This window comes from Cryptomeria japonica, chromosome 1 (assembly GCF_030272615.1).
Source record: "Cryptomeria japonica chromosome 1, Sugi_1.0, whole genome shotgun sequence".
Taxonomy (NCBI): domain Eukaryota; kingdom Viridiplantae; phylum Streptophyta; class Pinopsida; order Cupressales; family Cupressaceae; genus Cryptomeria; species Cryptomeria japonica.
Genome location: NC_081405.1, coordinates 698,350,453 through 698,370,476, shown reverse-complemented (window position 1 = coordinate 698,370,476; position 20,024 = coordinate 698,350,453). Strand labels below are relative to the sequence as shown.

General features: G+C 36.7%; 1 protein-coding gene across 4 annotated transcripts in view; it reads right to left on the bottom strand.

Annotated features, from left to right (window-relative positions):
* Window positions 1-20,024, bottom strand: part of LOC131044634 (uridine kinase-like protein 4) — a 345,831-nt gene that overhangs the window by 77,878 nt on the left and 247,929 nt on the right. For all 4 annotated transcript variants that reach the window (XM_057977995.2, XM_057977992.2, XM_057977993.2 and 1 more), the window contains one exon: window positions 7,550-7,610. In XM_057977995.2, the coding sequence (XP_057833978.2) occupies window positions 7,550-7,610 (61 nt within the window). The remainder of the gene's footprint in view (window positions 1-7,549; window positions 7,611-20,024) is intronic.

Below are 20,024 nucleotides of genomic sequence, written 5' to 3'. Positions count from 1 at the left end.
TGCACAAAGGGGCTTGGACCAAGCAATGATTTGCAAATAGACAATCATGTTAGCTAGGACATTGTTAACAAATTGCCTATTTCCAAGGTTGTTTGATTAGGGACATTACAGATACTATATTTTCAACCTCAATTATTTGTAATATAGAATGCTATTATTCAAAAAGTTCTAAATTAAGTGCTATTATTTTATGCTATTTATGTATTATAGTTTTGAATTTAGTAAGTTGGGCACTAAGAAAGAATAAGTTTTATACATAAATTGATATAAAGATAGTCCTAATAACAAAAAATTATGAGATTAGGATTCAATATGCTAACACTTAGCATAGAAATATGTAATGTCCCCACTTTAGTAGTTGACCAAGTGTATGTGCATTAGCCTAGCTCTACATGGTCCCGAGGGCTAACGAAGGGTTTAAGGGGATCCTGGAGTGTTTTGGCCTAGTCATTTCCAGTTTGGGCTAAAACGGAGTTGATTTACTTAGTTTCAGGCATACTTACTATTTTTAGTAAGTCAATAGGACACAACGGAGGTTAGCTTTGGTGATTGGATTGGATACTCTTCGACGAGAGCTTTCCGACGAGCTATCACTCGCACTATTCGGAGCCCGATTGCTAATATATTTTAATGCTTGAAGTGTTATTAAAGTAACATTTAATTTAATTGTAAAATATTGAAGTGTTACTTTAAAATTTATTTTATGGGGATGTGTGCAAATCAAAGGGGCACCCAAGCAAGACATAAGTGAATATTTTAATATGTTTTATATTGCACATCTTTTATCCCACATTGCTCAAGTGAGTTGGGTCGACCCTTGGAGAAAGAATAAAAGGAAGCTTTTGTGGCTTCATTCAGCATGTTGAATATGAGAAGAAATTGATGTGTGAGTTGCAGATCCTTTTTGGCATTAGAGGACGTCTATCCTCTCTTGTGACATTCTAGACGTCATTACCTTGGGGTTTGGCCTTTGGAATCCATTGCTATCAGCTTCATTAACAGGCAGATTGGGTGCATTTCCAGCTACAGGCAGATTTGGTGTTTTGCTCATACCTTCTTCACTTCTTGACCAATGCTTATGCCATTCTGAAGGGATGATTTAATGAAGATATTGGACTGATTGAAGACTAATTAATACTGTAGCAGCACTGTAGCGCAACACTATTCATGTTACTGTAGCATGACACTATTCACGTTACTGTAGCATGGCACTATTCATGTTACTGTAGCAGCAAGATGGGAAGTCATTGTTGGAACATTATGTCAAAAATACTGGAGTATTTAGTGAGTTGAAAAATCTGCTATGTATTTGGCTTTATTAATTTTGGAAATAATATCATATCAGCAGTAGTTCAATCTTCATGTTGCATATTATTGTAATTTCCTTCTAGTTCATGTTATGTGATTTTAAACCTATGCAAAGACTTAAAAAAACAAACATTTCATTTCCAAAGCCATAAGAGGTTTAAACATTAAACGGAGAAATAAGGAGTTGGACGCAAATTGTTTGACTAAATTCCTATCAGCAGTTGGTTTAGTTTTTGGGCATTCTAGGGTGTCCATTACAGTGGTATCAAAGCTTGTTTTTCTTGCCATCCTGTGAGGGTTTCATGCGTCCAGCACATCAGTATTACTTGAGGAGAAACAGGTCAAACACAAACTTACAGAATTCAGAAGAGATTGAAGAGGAGGGTGACCCTTTTTCAGCACCAGCCATGGGTGACAGAGATGGGGAAAGGGGAGAACCTAGCACTAGGGAGATGCTCAGTGATCTTGCTAGGGGTCAAAGGGAGCTCCAGGCTACATTGCAGTAGATGGCTATAGCCATTACACAACATTTGACGAGAGCAGATCAAAGCAATAATGGCAACCAAGGTAATAATACCAATCAGGGTAATAATGCTAACCAGGGAGGTGGACAGGGTAATGGAGGCAATGGAGATGCATCGGTTAACAGGGGAACCAAGACATATGCTAGAGCAGGTTCTTCTACTACGAGATCACTCATGCCTATCGACAGTTACATCTCAGATTTCCAGAGTCTATCAGTGTTGGTTACAGACATTTCGGAGAGGAGGTTGATTGTACTGTTTGTGGATGGATTGTCAGAGCCTCTTTGTGGTTGGGTGAAGGGACATGATCCCCCCACATTGCAGGATGCCATTCGGAAGGTGAGAGATCTTGCACCTTCCGCTTCTAGGAGTAAGTTCACTCCTAAGGATCCAGACTTCAAGAAGGATAAGGATAAGAAACCTCTACATAAGGATTCTCAGCCTCAGAAAAAGAATCAAAGAGGTTAGACAACGAGACACTGAACGAGTTGAGGCGGAAAAAACTATGTTTCAGTGTAGGGAACCGTGGGATTTATCTCACAAGTGTCCTATGAAGGCTAAGGCCAACCAGATGGAGTACTTCTCTGCTGAGGAGTCACAATCAGAGGATGAGGAGCAGCAGTCAGAGTCTGATGGTGAGAGCAGTGCCACTGAGGAGGGTTCGGGGAATGAGAAGTGCCTAGCTAGATTAACAACTGCTCAAAAGGCAATTACTTTTAAGGTGCGTGGCACCATACAAGGACAGAAGGTGGTTGCTTTGTTGGACACTGGGGCTACACATAATTTCATAGATTCACAGTTAGTGGCTAGGAGAGGGTGGCAAACTGAAGAACATTTAGGATTCCGAGTCATGGTAGCTAGTGGTCACAAGTTACTATGCACACAGAAGATTACAAATCTTCGCATCAGATTGGGAGATGGTTATGAGCTCCAGCATGAGTTCTATGTTGTGGACATGGGTGATTATGACGTTATCTTAGGGATGACTTGGATGACATCGTTGAGAGAGTTTACTCTCAACATGGAGAGAGTAGAGATGAGTTTCCAGCATGAGGGCAGGACCGTGGTACTCAGAGGATTATCAGATGGCAGTTGTAGGGTAGTTTCTTTGAGGAGAATGGAGAGGTTGTTCAGACATGATGATGTTGAGTGGGCAGCAGAGTGCTTGATTATGCTAGCATCACCAGAGCCACAGGTTAAGAGTCATCCACCTGATATGCAAGACATCCTTGATAGACATGCCAAGGTATTTGGCAGTATTCCACATGGCGTTCCTCCATATAGGGGGATAGAGCACGTCATTGAGTTAAAAGAGGGGGCTAAGCCCATTATGATCACGCCCTATCGTCATCCAAAGAAACACAAGGATGAGATAGAGAAAGCCATCAAGGAGTTGTTGGAGATGGGGCACATTAGGCCAAGCAAAAGCCCTTTTGCTTCAGCAGTTGCTTTGGTTAAGAAGAAGGATGGAACAATGTGCATGTGCATTGACTACAGGGCCTTGAACAAGAAAACCATTAAGAACACGCACCCCATTCCGAGGATAGATGAGCTGATAGATGAGCTACATGGGGTATGCTTCTTCACAAAGATAGATTTGAGATCAGGGTATCATCAGATCAGTATGAGGGCAGAGGACATTGAGAAGACAGCTTTTCGGTATCACTATGGTCATTTCGAGTTTCTGGTTATACCATTTGGGCTAACCAATGCTCTTGCTACTTTTCAGAGTTGCATGAACCAAGTGTTCAGGGGGCAATTGAGGAGATTTGTTTTGATTTTCTTTGACGATATTTTGGTCTTTAGCAAGACATGGGAGGAGCATTTGCAGCATCTTGAGGAGGTGCTATCTATTTTGGAGAGAGAGTCACTGTATGCCAAGGAGTCTAAGTGTGAGTTCGGGATGACAGAGCTTTTGTACCTTGGTCATATTATCAGTGCAAAGGGAGTGTGGGTGGATCCTGAAAAGATTAGAGCTATTGCTGATTGGCCCACGCCTACGAACCTTACTCAGCTTAAGGGGTTCTTTGGTTTATGTGGTTTTTATAGGAGGTTTGTTAAGGGGTTTTCTCAAACAGTTGCTCCCTTGACAGATCTTACTAAGAAGGGGGCCTTCATGTGGACAGGGGCAGCAAAGAGGTGTTTTGAGCATTTCAAGTAGGTGATGTCTTCATGTCCAGTTCTAGCTCTACCAGACTTCACGAAGCCTTTTGAGCTTCATTGTGATGCATCGGGTGATGGGGTTGGAGCAGTATTGATGCAAGAGAAGCACCCCATCGCTTTTGAGAGTAGGAAGCTCCGAGGTGTGGAGAGGAGCTATTCTATTTATGATCGTGAGATGTTGGCCATCATGCATGCCTTGGCCAAATTCCGATCCTACTTGGTTGGAGGGAAGTTTGCCATCAAGATGGACCACAACAACATAAAGTATTTCATGAGCCAGCGAGACTTGAATGACAGGCAGCAAAAGTGGGTAACTAAAGTGCAGGCTTATGACTTTGACATTGAGTTTGTCAAAGGGAAGAAGAATGTAGTAGTTGATGCCTTATCCAGGAGACCTCACATTTGTGCTCTTGCAGAGATTACAGGAGATTGGAGGGATAAGATTATAACAGAATATGTCGGAGATACTTGGGCTTCTGGTTTGATTTCAGGTACTATACAGGATGATCGCTATGAGGTGATAGATGGATTGATCAGACTCCAGGACAGGGTTTATTTGATTCCGTCATCACAGTTGAGAGAGGCGATACTGAGGGCATTTCATGATGCGCCTACAGCTGGGCATCCGGGGGTCTTCAAGACCTACAGGCAGATCCGAGAGCGGTTCTCATGGAGAGGGCTCAAGGATGATGTTCAAAGGTATGTCAATGAGTGTGCAGTTTGTCAGCGGAATAAGGGAGAGCACATGTTTCCTAAAGGTTTACTACAGCCCTTGCCCATTTCGGACAGGAAATGGGAAAGCATTTCTATGGACTTCATCACTGGTTTACCACGAGTGCAGGGAAGAGATTGCATTTATGTGGTGGTAGACAGATTGACGAAGTTTGCTCACTTCTTTTCTATTCCTTCTACTTACACAATTGCTCGGGTGGCAGATTTGTTCTTCAAAGAGATTTTTAGGTTGCATGGGCTACCGAGATTTATTGTTAGTGACAGGGATAGCAAGTTAATGAGCGCCTTTTGGCAAGAGTTGTTCAGGCTGTGCGGTACAGATCTTACACCCAGTACAAGCTACCATCCACAAACAGATGGGCAGACGAAGATAGTAAATAAATGGGTGGAAGGTTATTTACGGAACTATGTGACTGCGCAGCATAGAGCTTGGGTCAGGTGGTTACACATGGAGGAGTATTGTTACGATACCACATATCACATGACCATCAGGATGACTCCATTTATGGCATTGTATGGGTATGAAGCACCAAGCTTCATGGATTTGTCTTTGGGGGACAGTAGAGTGCCCAAAGCCAAGGATCTGTTGCAGGATAGTCAAGATATCCTGAGAGCGCTCAAGGAGAATATACAGCAGGCTCAAAATCAGCAGAAGTTGTATGCTGACCAACATAGGGTAGAGCGCAGTTTCGAGGTGGGGGACATGGTGTATTTGAGGCTACAGCCATATAGGCAGTCATCGCTCAAGAGGAGCAGAGCAGAGAAGCTGAAGCCTAGATTTTATGGTCCCTACAGGGTGATTCGCAGAGTGGGCGAAGTTGCGTATGAGCTTGAGCTTCCAGAGGGAAGTCGGGTACACAATGTATTTCATGTGTCTAGGCCTAAGAAAGCCATTGGTCAGAGTGTAGTACCTTCGGCAGATTTACCCCCTTTGGATGAGGAGGGGAAGCTTGTGTTAGTACCTGAGGCTATTCTAGACACCAGAGAGAGGAAACTCAGAAGCAGGATAGTGAAGTAGTATTTGGTCAGATGGAGAGACCTGTCGGAGGAAGATGCTACATGGGAGAATGAGCAGGTGATACAGCAGGCTGGACTGAGATTGCTTGAGGACAAGCAATTTCAAGGGGGGCAGACTGTAATGTCCCCACTTTAGCAGTTGACCAAGTGTATGTGCGTTAGCCTAGCTCTACATGGTCCCGAGGGCTAATGAAGGGTTTAAGGGGATCTTGGAGTGTTTTGGCCTAGTCATTTCCAATTTGGGCTAAAACGGAGTTGATTTACTTATTTTCAGGCATACTTACTATTTTTAGTAAGTCAGCAGGACATAACGGAGGCTAGCTTTGGTGATTGGATTCGATACTCCTCAACGACAGCTTTCCGATGAGCTATCACTCGCGCTATTCAGAGCCCGATTGCTAATATATTTTAATGCCTGAAGTGTTATTAAAGTAACATTTAATTTAATTGTAAAATATTGAAGTGTTACTTTAAAATTTATTTTATGGGGATGTGTGCAAATCAAAGGGGCACTCAAGGGAGACATAAGTGAATATTTTAATATGTTTTATATTGCACATCTTTTATCCCACATTGCTCAAGTGAGTTGGGTCGACCCTTGGAGAAAGAATAAAAGGAAGCTTTTGTGGCTTCATTCAGCATGTTGAATATGAGAAGAAATTGATGTGTGAGTTGCAGATCCGTTCTTGGCATTAGAGGACGTCTATCCTCTCTTGCGACATTCTCGACGTCATTCTCTTGAGGTTTGGCCTTTGGAATCCATTGCTATCAGCTTCATTAACAGGCAGATTGGGTGCATCTCCAGCTACAGGCAGATTTGGTGTTTTGCTCATACCTTCTTCACTTCTTGACCAATGCTTATGCCATTCTAAAGGGATGATTTTATGAAGATATTGGACTGATTGAAGACTAATTAATACTGTAGCAGCACTGTAGTGCAACACTATTCATGTTACTGTAGCACGGCACTATTCACGCTACTGTAGTGCGGCACTATTCACATCACTGTAGCACGGCACTGTTCATGTTACTGTAGCAGCAAGATGGGAAGTCATTGTTGGAACATTATGTCAAAAATGCTGGAGTATTTAGTGAGTTGAAAAATCTGCTATGTATTTGACTTTATTAATTCTGGAAATAATATCATATCAGCAGTAGTTCAATCTTCATGTTGCATATTATTGTAATTTCCTTCTAGTTCATGTTATGTGATTTTAAACCTATGCAAAGACTTAAAAAACAAACAAACATTTCATTTCCGAAGCCATAAGAGGTTTAAACATTAAACGGAGAAATAAGGAGTTGGATGCAGACTGTTTGACTAAATTCCTATCAGCAGTTGGTTTAGGTTTTGGGCATTCTAGGGTGTCCATTACAAAATAAGTCTAATAATAACAAAATTTTGGAAGAAGCATCTAGGAGGCATGCATAATTCTGTTTTTGTTAGGAATTTCACATGTAATATAGAGTTAGAGATAAGATCACAAGATCTACCAAAGAGATAGTTTCACTTTGCACCAACCTAATTTTTTCAATATCAACGAAATCTTTATATTGATAAAACAAAGGAGATGTCATTAAGGTATAGAAACCAAATCAATTGTGCTAGATTTTGATATTATATCTATTATGAATTATATCTAGAAGTAAAGCATCTATTGAGTTTAATCCATATGTACACAAAAAAATATCATGCAATTCACCACTATGACAAAAAACATTTCAGTTTTTACATTTTTGTAACGTGATATGAATGATGATATAAAGGGGAGTATCAAGAAAAAAGTTTTTCATATTAAATTTACCTTCGGATTATTGACACACCACATAGTGTTTCACAAAAGTCAGCTCCAATATGTAGTGATCCTGCATTGTAATGTGTTTACATCAAAATGTTAAGCTTCTTGGATAAATACTATCGCATACTACATATGAACCATAATAAATAGAGACCAAATAATTTATTCAACAAGGCAATGTATGACACAATGCTTGGGTACAAGGACCAACCACATTGGATCCCTACCACGACTCTTGACTTAATATTTTATGATTGGTTTACAAAATAGTCATTATTTAAGATAAATATTAGACCACCTTACATAAATGGAATATGATTAATATGACCACATAGGTTGACAATACCATGATGAATTACTAGCAATGATTGCAATACTTCATGGTAACATAACTGACAACATGATTGCTGACATGATTTAGTTATAAAATGAATGGTCCTGATTATAAGTAGTATAATACGTGAATAGGAGAGTTAAAAACAGTTTTCTTACATCATTTATTAGATTAAGGTTTCAAAATTCAGAACTTACCAAAACTCAACCAAACCAAATTTGACTCAAACTCACCAACTTCGAAAAACTCAACAAATTAAAAAATACATAAGTTTATTAAAAAACTTAAATATCATGTAAACTATAGTTACAAAACACATGCAATGATTCCATATAACTTCAAAAGGTGTTTCTATTAGATATAGTTAAAAAGGAATACAATACCACATCAACATGCAAATTGATGTTTTGGAAATGGATAACAAGTTTCAATGACTAATGATGAGAAAATAATACTTGTAGGTGTATAAACCTTGGGGTAACCTTGTTTGATCATGAAGATTAGCATTCGAGGTTTCCTTGTTCAAGAGATGATAGAATACTTAGTAGTTTATTTTGTGTTTGAGGTGTTGTAAAAAACAAATCAACAGTTACCTTTCACAAAGCTTGTTGATAATGCTTCGACACAACCTAACCTCTATTCTCTTGTCTTCCACAACCTCTTCATTTTCTAATTCATAAGCTGGTCAAGAGACAATATGTCTTGAATCTCCATTCGAAGAGTTATGTATTCTATGTAACTTGCTCAAACTTTATTTGCCACAGGAACTTCTTGCTCAGGTTGTGCCTGTTCCCTATGACTGAATGTAGGTTGGAGATGTCTAGCAACAGACCCCGCAACAATTCTTATGGGATGGCCATTAATGACTTGCTGATTATTGCCAATAAAAGTGCTAGCTTCTCCTTTCCAATTTTGGAGAACATTTTGAGTCTGAATCATTTTATGGAGAAGTTGGGCCATCATGTCAGGCATGACATCAAATTTTCTCTCTGTTTCGGCATCCAGACTTTCGGGAGTGTTGGTGCCCTTGTCTCTTTCTGCCATGTTCTATGATGACTTCAATATTTATTATAGGAGATTGATGTGTAGCTAAGGCTTTTGAAAATGTCTCTTCTATTGAATTTTTTGGAAATTGATACTGATTTCTAAGTTCTATATCATAATACCTATTTTCTTTCAGTTTGGTGCATAGAGGTTAAGTTGCACAACAAGGTTAGTTTCACGAGTTGGCAAGATCACCAGCTTTGATACCACAATACTAAGCACTCCAAACTTTTTTTTTAAATTCTTAATTGAACCAAAGCTACAATGCAATGTTGTTAACTTTCTGATCACCCAATTTTTGAGGTGGGCAAGGTGAGAGCATTTGGTGTATACAAAAACACCCAATTATTTAAAATGCAGCAACATGACATGATGAGATCAATTAGACACACAAAGTAGCATGGCTAGCCAAGTCTACACTTAACAACGAGAAACATTCATTTGATAGATCACTGCTGAACAACCTGATATGTCATTTAAATCATGAAAATAGCTGATTACATCGACTCCTTTATTGAAAATTCATTTTCAAGCATGCAATCATTACATAACATTGATTGATTCATAAACAAAGACATGCAATATATCAAAAGAGAATCATTTGCAACTCATTATGGTCTGAAACCACTGAATTGCAAAGGATGTGTCTGAAAATGCATGAATATAGTCAACTACAGATTGAAAACTCCATTAATAACCCCCAAAACGCACCATAGTTTCAACCAAGAACAACCAACATAGGAAAAATACATCCAACTGATTGAACAATCCATAAGCGTTTGAAATATGTATTTGTGCAGGTTTCAGTTATTGACAACAACACCCCAACTTTGCCCACTGCCAAAATGGGGATGCCAAGGGATTAATCCCCTCAAAACTCAATCAAGTTTGTCCACAATAGTCTCAAGGAGGTCTACAGCTGTTAATAGCACTTGATTGACCTCAATGCAAGGATGAAAGCACCTTCAATATGTAGTATATGCACCAGATAAACCACACATGGGTTTCTAGGCAAGGCCAGCTTGCACTTTTGGACAATTTTCTCTAGAAAATTCTAACCAGCTGATAACCTCCACAACAAATATCCAAAATGATCATCTTGCCCTTAGGAATCCATATGAAAAATACCAAGAATCATTTCATTACTCCAAACTAGGTGACCAAAAAGGTGGGTACCGCTAGCCTTGAAGAGTAAGACCAGCACATAGAAACACATGCAACCTACTCCAAACAATCCAAAAATTTGCCCAAAAAATATCACTGAAAACCTCTGATAATTTGCAAATCAATTTACCATAAAAATATTCATTTTTGTGCAACCCCCAATCCAAAAACTTCATTAAAACCACTGTGTTTCCTATGTGAAAACGCTAGACCAGCTAGGATGGATCTTTCTATTGAATGTTCTAACGCACAAGACAGTTGAGAGGGGAGGGTTGAAGGGGATGAATCAGTTGTATAAATAAATTTAAAACCTTTTCCTTTAAATCAGATCCACAACATCTCAACCTTAACACTTAATCCACAGAAAGATATGAACATAAAAGAAAATGAAAAGAAAAACACACCATACACAATGAAACACCAGATTTTACATGGAAAACCTTGTTAGGGGAAAAACCACAAAGAATACTATTCTCAATAAATGAAAACTTGTTAGGGTGACATTGATTAAGGCGATTTTTTACAAAGAAAGGCTCACTATCAGAGGGCTCATTTGCAAAGGGCTCACTGCTCAAAGAAAGAAAGAAGAGGCTCATTGCCCAGATGAAGATGAATAAAAGAGAAAGAATCCACCATTAATGCACCTCTGCAACCATAAGATCCGTAGATACCTTCGGTTCATTGATTCGGGTAGCTAACACATGAAAGTCCACACTACTCAACACTTTTCACCAACTCAAACACCAATCATCAAACAATCAGGGAGGTAGATCCTCTTTCACAACACACATAAGCATACAAACCCACACACCACCTTGTTCATTCATCCGTCCATTATATTTATATCATCAGCATATGCAAAATCTCCCAAGGTCAGCTAAGCATCCTAACCGAACACAATTCAAATTAGGTCAGCACTATCCCCGCGGTGGAAAAGTAATGTAAAGTGGACCACAACACATCTTAACTAAGAACAAAATAATCATCAAACACGTTATATAATGATCCATAAACATCGAAGCAATAATGTAAAGTGTAAACACTTGAGGTCGGCCAAACCTAGAGTAATTGCTGCATTTTTTTGGGTATGTTTGAAATAGATATGTAATGCTTTTTAATGATCTGGGTTGTTGTTACATTTGTAAAAAATGTTCTTCTAGATCATAAATAAAATCTAGAATTTTTAGCTACATGTATTTTTAAATAGTCATATTTTTAAATTGTTTATTTGCTGCAAGTTACTTAATTATTTGCACTTTATTTCTCATCTCAAAATCATTGCAAAACACATTTAATCGCACAAAAAAAAAGGTAAATATGGATGCATATTACATCAATGTAGATTGGATTGACTCAAAGGGACTAGGCACCACCATCTTGGAAAACACGTTGGCAAATGTTGTTATTGATGTCAACCTTGAAGTCAACTATGTCAACTTGCAAGTTGCAGATGAAGTGGAATGAGTTGCAGAGGTGTAAATGGTGTGGCTTCATGTTCTATAGTGGTCTCACAATGTGTTTCATCCATCAAATCTGATCTAAGTTAGAGATTGACAAATGATGAAAATTTATGTGATTGGCAGTTTTCGGTGAGACAGCGTTTTTGTCTCATTGACATGTATCCGTGTCGATGAGACATTGCTTATCGATGAGATCGTTTTCTTCTTTCATCGCTCTCTATGTATTATACCGATATGCTATCCTTTTCGGTATGATGGGGTCTAAGTCTTGGCGATATGTATCTTTTCGGTGTGATGGAGTTTGAGTCTAGCTGACATAATTGTGTTTCGGCAAGAGATGGTGTTTTGGTGAAAGTCTTTTCACCTCTTATCGGCCCTTACATGCTATACCAAAATTGTCTTCCCATTGGTGGGGCCTCGACTGAGCCCACTTTGTTCGAGTGTGTGCAGGTATACTGGTGGTAGTTGTTCTTTGGCCCATTCATGTCGAGTTAAGTTCGAGTGGGCCCCTTCACCTATGTGCTCGATGGTGCCATGTGGCTACTGCGGGTTGCCTCTCCTGATTTGTGATCCGTTTGTGTGGGCCCCATGGTGGAATGGCAGCAGAATAACTTTCGGCAAGACCTTGCCTTTCGGCCAGACTTGCTTTGTCTTTGGTTGCCCCTTTGGGTTGCACTGAGACCATTTCTTTTTGGTGTAACGGGCTTGTTGTCTTGGCGACAATGGTTCTTTTCGGTGAGACGAGTGCAAGGTCCTGCCCACATTGATTTGCATTTTGGTGTAACGTGGCATTTCGACATGACTAAAAATGCCTCTTGCAGACCTTGGAAGTTGTAGCAATAAGGTCTTTTTGCCATGATGGAGATTGAGTCTGGGTGAAATACTCGCAATGTAGTTTTTGACTGAATGGGAAATCTTTAACACCATAGATGCAGCCCGATAGACAAATGCTCAACATGGGTGGTTGATGGAGGTTGACTAGATGACGGAGACAAAAAAAAATTCAATGATGTGGAACATGCAGAACAAATGAAAGTCGATTGCTTGCAGAGATAATGGACATAAATGAAGTTATTCTGCAATCCAATCAGAACAGGTTGAGGAAGAAATGAGGACAATTGCATTTAATGAATGTTGTAGTTTATGAGTAGCTTGAAAAAGCCCTGAAGATTTTCTGTCAATGTGATCACACAATCATGAAAATATTAGGATATCTCCACTCAACGTGACACTCTGTCAAAGAGAAGGTGAAGATTACTAATTACAGTAATCTGTATTTAGTGGTAAATCTAAAATGGAAGATGTATTCGATGTTAGCCGCCAATCTGTCTGCAGAAAGATTTCCTAGAAGCTCGAGAAGACTACATTTGAATTCTTTTGGAGGGAAAGCAATCAATGAATAGATATGTCTACCAAGTGTGATTTGTCAGGTAGGAAGCACTGTGTGTGAAAATAAGTGAAGTGTGCTGAATTGAAAAATAACATAGTCCAGAAGAGAGTGTGCTGAGTCAAGTGAGTTGAGGCGCAGAACAGAGAGAAAGATTGAAGAGTGTTTTTAAAGGCAAGGTGAGATGAAAGAAAAGATACACACCAAGTAACTCAGAGAGAGAAAGAGGACATATATTATAGACTGAAGGATAGAGCTATATAATAGCAGAGGTTTGATCAGAGGAGAGAAGTGACATCTGCAAGCACATTGTTGTGTCTAAAAGAATTAAGTCTATCACAATTACAAAGGGTTAAAAAACACTTTTGTAACAAGGTGTCAAATTGCATTTGATTATCGTTTCTATGTAATTCTCTGAGTGGGCACTTAGAGCAAGGGTAGGTGCTCAAAATTCAAGGGTTGGTTCCTATAAACAAGTTGTAATCAATTATTTCATTGTGAGGCCCGATTGAAGCAGTAGACTCCACAACCCTTCTCACCAAGGTTTTTTTTTTATCGGTAATTTTTTTTTCCTACTTGTCATCGAGGTTTTTCCCCACAGTGGGTTTTCATCGTATACTTTGTGTTGTGTAATTTTTCTTTGTGTGCATGTGCTTTCAATCTCTTTGCATAATTAGTGTTTGCACAATTGGATTTAAATTTTTAAAGATTCGCTGATTCACCCCCCCCTCTCAGTGACCTAATTGTGCTCCTTCAAAACACCCCCAAAAGGAAATGATTTATTCACTAGTTCACACACCCCCTTCACTAGCTTGTATATTCTACACATGATATAGCCTGGGCATGTGTTGATGTGTTTTTCATGCACATGCAAACACAAAATAAAATACCAAGGTATCTGTTAGAATATTTAATCTTTACTTAGCTTATGTTTATTTGTATTTAGTTTAGGATATTCCTTTGGAATTCCTACATGTAATTTGTCCTCTAGTACATGTGTGAGGACAAGTCATTTCTTTTATTTTCCTTTATTAAGGAATATTAGATTTCCTTCATAAGAGGATGTGGACACATGGCACACACATTTTATGAATGGTGGCATTCATAGATTTGGGAGTTACTTTGTAACTCCTCTCCTCATCTCTATTTAAGAGATGTCTCCTCTCTCATTTATTCTTAATGACAATATTGTAAAGAGCTTCTTTCTCTCTCTCTCTCTCTCTCATTTTAGGCATTGCCTCATTCATAATATCACAAGGGGTTTTTCTTTGCTTTTCCCCTTTCAAAAGTTCTTGTGCCTCCTTCACATTTGGGTGATTGCTCCAAGGTTTTTGCTTTTCTCTTGGTAACATTTACTTCATCAATAAACTTTCTTGGATTTTATTTTTCTTTCCTTGCTCTTGTATTTCCTTTCATGGTATCAGAGTAGGTTTCTAATCCTTGTTTTAAGTTGACATTGATGAAGGTTACCATTCTGTGGAGTTCACCTTGTTGGAGGCATTCTTGAGAGGAGAAGAAGTTCTTTTTCTAATATTTTCTATTGTGCAGGTTTTGGTTTCAGATTTTAACTTTTTTTCAAACTTGTTAACAAGTTTGCCTGCAGGTTTAATCTTCTATTCTAGTTTTTTTTATTAAAAAAAAAAAGGGCTTTGGAAGGCTTGCCGCCAAAGTTTCTTCTTGCTGGTTTAAATTTGTGTCTTTGGAAGACTTGTCGCCAAAGTTTCTGGTTTTTTTTAGTGTGAATAGTTTGGAAGGTTTACCACCAAACTCAGCCTCCTTAATCTATTTGGTCGGCTTGCCGCCAAATCTGATTTATTATTACATTGCATTAGTTCTCATAATTTGTTCCTTTGAGAGGAAAGATTTAAGTTTTTAATAGTTGTTCTTATCAAAATAACCATAATCTTTAGCTTTGATATCTGTGTATTCTTATATCTCCATTATATTTTGCCTCTTTTGTTTATATTTTTTATTTCAGGTCTAATTTGTAGAACATACATTGATCTTAATTTTTATTTTTATTACAGATCTAATTTGATCTTAATTTTTTGTTTGAGTAGTGTGGTCATACATTACAACTACATCTGTTATATTACCAACTGCTCAAAATACTTTCTGAAGTCATCCTCAGTAACAGTTGGAGCTAATCCACCCACAAAAATCTTCTTAGTTCTAGGGCCTGCCGTATTGCTGGTCCTCTGTGCAGTCTGTTGTTCATCCCTTGGCACAACCTTTTTGGCCTCAACATTTCTACCATCAATGGTATAGCGATGAGGAGATATCAGGTTTATAACCCGTTCTGCTTCTGATATTCGTTGATTGATAAAGAGCTGCATGTGGGTTTGAGTTCCTAGGCTCACTGACTGTAGAACCCTTCCTATCTGCTGCCTTCTTTAGCCGAATTTCTTCCAACCTTTTTCGGCCGAGAGAAGCGTGATGAGCTAGTCCTATAGTATGGTGTTTGATATTTCTCTAAGTGAAAACCACAATTTCTTAAACCGAAAACAATATGGTGTATGATATTTAATGTATTTCAAAAGATTTCTGAACTGTGTAATCTGCATTTTGAACTTTTTGTGAAAACTAGTTGATTAGCTGGAAATAACGATAAAGCACTCTTGCTCATGAATACACCAGCTTCGATATCTTGTATGTTTAACAACTTCTATTATTACATTGAGCCTCCAAAGGAATATCCCTGTGGTCTCTGCACTGTAAATTCCTCATTTGTTTAAACGTCTCCCTTGCACCTCTGCGTTCTCTTATTATCATTCTCCTGTTTGTAACGGTTCTGCACTCACATTCGCATTCTGGTCTTTAACGTCTCTTTTCTTCCATTTGGCTAAGATTAAGTGATTAAAAGTTTTTTTAAATGTTTTAAGTTTCTTTTTAACTTCACGTATAAGTTTAAAGTATAATTTCTTTAACTTTAAGTAAAGTTTATAAAATACAAGTTTTTTTTTTCATACGTATATTAAAAGCTTTTAAAGTTTTAAAGTTTATAATTTTTTTTAAATAGTTTTTTTAATATATAAGAATTTTTAAATAATTTTTTTTTTGGTTATTTTTTTAATTTTCTTTACTAAAATAGATTTATTTTATTAATAAGATTCAAATAAAATTAAAGTTTATAAATTTGTTTTTCAAAGATTGGAAAATTAACACTCTTTGATAAATAGTTTTTTTTTTAAATTGTTATTTTAAAAAAGTTATTATTCAAGTTTAATCAAGGAGGTTAATTTTTTGTTTTTAATCAAAAGGGGGTAATTTTTTTACTAATCATTATTTTTTCTATCATGTCTACATTAATTCCGGAAATTAAATTAAATAGTTCCAATTATCATTCTTGGAAAACACATATCTTGTTTATTTTTCGTTTCAAACACCTTTTGGATGTTGCGACTGATAAAACCTTTGAACTCGCTACAACTGCTCCTCAAGCCGACCTAGATAGATGGAAGGCTCAAAATGAGGAAGCACTTGGTTTAATTGGTATTTCAATGGTTCCTGATTTGTATGTTTTAATTGGAAATTGTACAAAAGCGCATGAGGCTTGGGAAATTTTAAAAACAACTTATGATAGCTCAAATGAATCTCGAAAAATTCAACTTCAAGATCAACTTGAAGATCTAAGGTATACGGATTTTAAACTATGGATGAATTCTTATTAAAGTTTGATTCTGTTAATAGTCAATTAACTGGTTTAGGAGTTACTCTAGCTGATTTACGTTTAATTCATCTTATTCTTAAAAAATGTCTTCCTCGTCAATTTCAACAATTTATTACGAATATTCATGCTCAACTTGCTATTCCTAGCTTAGCTACTCAATTAACATATGATATTTTTCGTAATTTATTGCGTCAAGAGGAAGCTAAATTAATTCAATTTGGTACTCTTAAAAGTAGTGAACATGCTTTTATGTTTAAAAATCAAAATCATAATAATAATTTTAGATCCAATAATAATAAACATAATCATAATCATAATAATAATCATAATAATAATCACAAATCTTCTAATTATCAATCTCATTCTAAATCCTATCATAACAATTCTCATAATAATAATCATAATAATACGTACAATAATCAAAGGAATAATTCTCAAACAAGACCCCATTGCACATATTGTGGGAAAGATGGACATATTACTAATAATTGTTTTAAGAAACAAAATGGTAAAAAGCCCATGAATCAAAATAATCAACATAAACCTCATTATAAGAAAGGTAATAATAATGGTAATTCATCTCGTCATGCATTTACATGTACTTATAATGTTTCTCAACCACTTGAGTGGATTATTGATTCTGGTGCATCTCAACATGTTACTTCTCATAAAGAATGTTTTGAATCTTTGCATCCCGATACTTCTAATATTCCTGTTCAATTAGCTAATAATCATAGTTGTAAAGTTGAAGCTATTGGTGATGTGAATGTTCCTAATGGGAAATTACATGATGTTCTTTATGTTCCTGAATTAAAATCAAATTTGATTTCAGTTCCTAAACTTTGTCAAGATTATAAGATTAACTTTTATAAGGGCATATGTTATATCATTGATCCAAACACTAATCATGTTATTGCTACTGCTAAAATGGATAGTGATAACTTATTCGAGTTCTATGAATTTGCTCCTCCAAAGTATTCTTTGCTTACTACTGTTGATTTTACTATATGGCATGAAAGACTTGGCCATCTCAATTCTGATTATATTTCATTGATGCAAAAAGCAAATATGGTTGATGGATTGCCTAGTATTGTTCCTTCTCAAATTGTTTGCAATGGTTGCATGAGTGGTAAGATGCATAGGGAACCCTTTCCTCATGGTCAATCTTGGAGGGCATACACTAAATTGCATCTAGTTCATAGTGATCTCTTGGGTCCCATGGAGAATCCCTCCATCCAAGGTTCAAGGTATGCATTTACCTTTGTTGATGGTTTTTCAAGGAGAACATGGATATATTTCCTTCATAGTAAGGATCAAGTGCTTGATGTGTTTATTGAATTTCATATGTTTGTAGAAAGGCAATCTGGTTCTAAAATTAAGATTCTTCGTACTGACAATGGAAGAGAATATGTCAATAATGCATTTAATGCTTATTTGAAATCGTTTGGAATTAAACATGAGCTTATTGTTCCTTATACACCACAACAAAATGGTGTGGCAGAACGGAAGCATAGGACAATTGTTGAAATGGCTAGATGTTTATTGCATGCAAAAAATATGGATTACAAGTTTTGGACTGAAGCTATGGCTTGTGCAACTTATTTACTTAATAGAACACCTACCAAAGCCTTAAAGGATAAAACTCCTGAAGAAGCTTGGTCTGGTAGAAAGCCTAATTTGCAAAATTTAAGAATTTTTGGTTCCATAGCTTATGTTCACAAACCTAAGGAGAAAAGAAAAAAATTAGATGCTAAATCTTCTCCTTTTATTTTTGTTGGTTATGATGAAAATACTAAAGGTTATTGAGTTTACAATCAAATTACTAACAAGGTAAAAGTTGCAAGAGATGTTTGTATTGCAGAAAAAGGCATTCATGATTGTTCTAAAGTAGAGGATGATGAACTCGCTCAAAGTAAAGTTGTGCTTGTGGAGGACCAACCTCCTTCTCTTAACCCTACTCCTAATGCATCTCTTTCTATTCCTTCTAGTGATAGTGATGATGATAATAATAACTCTACTCCTCATGACTCTTCTTCTAGTGATGAATCCATTACTTCTAAAAGAAGACCTAAATGGTTTAAATCTTTAATTCAAGATAGTGATGAATACTTAGCTAGAATGGATAGACTTCAAGCTAGAAGAGTTAATTATTGTAATTATGCTTTAGTGACTACTATTATGAATTCTAATGATCCTAAAACATTTGATCAAGCTAAAAATCAACCACATTGGCAAAAAGCAAATAAGGAAGAATATGATACTTTAACTTCTAACCAAACTTGGGATTTAGTTCCCTTGCCTCATGGTAAAAATCTTGTTTCTTGCAAGTGGCTTTATAAAACTAAATTGAATGCTAATAATCAAGTTAGTAAATTTAAAGCTAGATTAGTTGCTAGAGGTTTTTCTCAAATTGAAGGCTTAGATTATACTGAAACTTTTGCTCCTGTTGCTAAAATGCCTACAATTAAACTTGTGCTTGCTTTAGCTTCTAGAATGAATTGGCCTATTCACCAAATGGATGTTAAAAGTGCTTTTCTTAATGGTGATTTACATGAGGAAATTTATATGTCTCAACCTCCTGGTTTTATTAAAGAAGGTAATGCACACTTAGTTTGTAAATTAAAGAAATCAATTTATGGATTAAAGCAATCTCCTAGGGAGTGGTATTCAAAGTTTAATGCATTCTTTCTTTCTCAAGGCTATATTAGAAGTAAAAATGATCCTAACTTGTATATTAAACACAGTGAAGATGATATTATAATTATTATCTTGTATGTAGATGATTTGATTCTTACTTCAAGTTCCAATACTTTGATTTCTGATATTAAGTTTCAACTTAATCAAAAATTTCAAATGACTGATTTAGGTCTTTTACATTATTTCTTAGGAATGCAAATTTGGCAAACCTCTAAAGGAATTTTCTTATCTCAAAGTAAATATGCTCAAGATCTTATAGATAAGTTTAACATGAATGATGCTCACCATGTTTCAATTCCTATTGAATTAGGCACTAAGTTAATGCTTGATATGCAAACTCCTCTTGTTGATCCTACTTTGTATAGACAATTAGTTGGAAGTTTAAATTATTTAACTCTTACTAGGCCAGATATTGCTTATAGTGTTGGTTTGGTTTCAAGATTCATGTCTAAACCTCAACAAACACACTTTAAAGTTGCTAAAAGAATTTTAAGATATATTAAAGGAACTATTAATGTAGGTTTGTTTTATGATACAAATTCTGATTTTACTTTAAAAGGTTTTACTGATTCCGATCTAGGTGGAGATCCCAATGATGGGAAATCTACTTGTGGTTATTGTTTTTTTGTTGGTTCAGGAGCAATTTCTTGGAATAGTAAAAAGCAACAATCTACCTCTCTTGGATCCACTGAAGCTGAGTACAAAGGATGCACTAATGCTTCCAA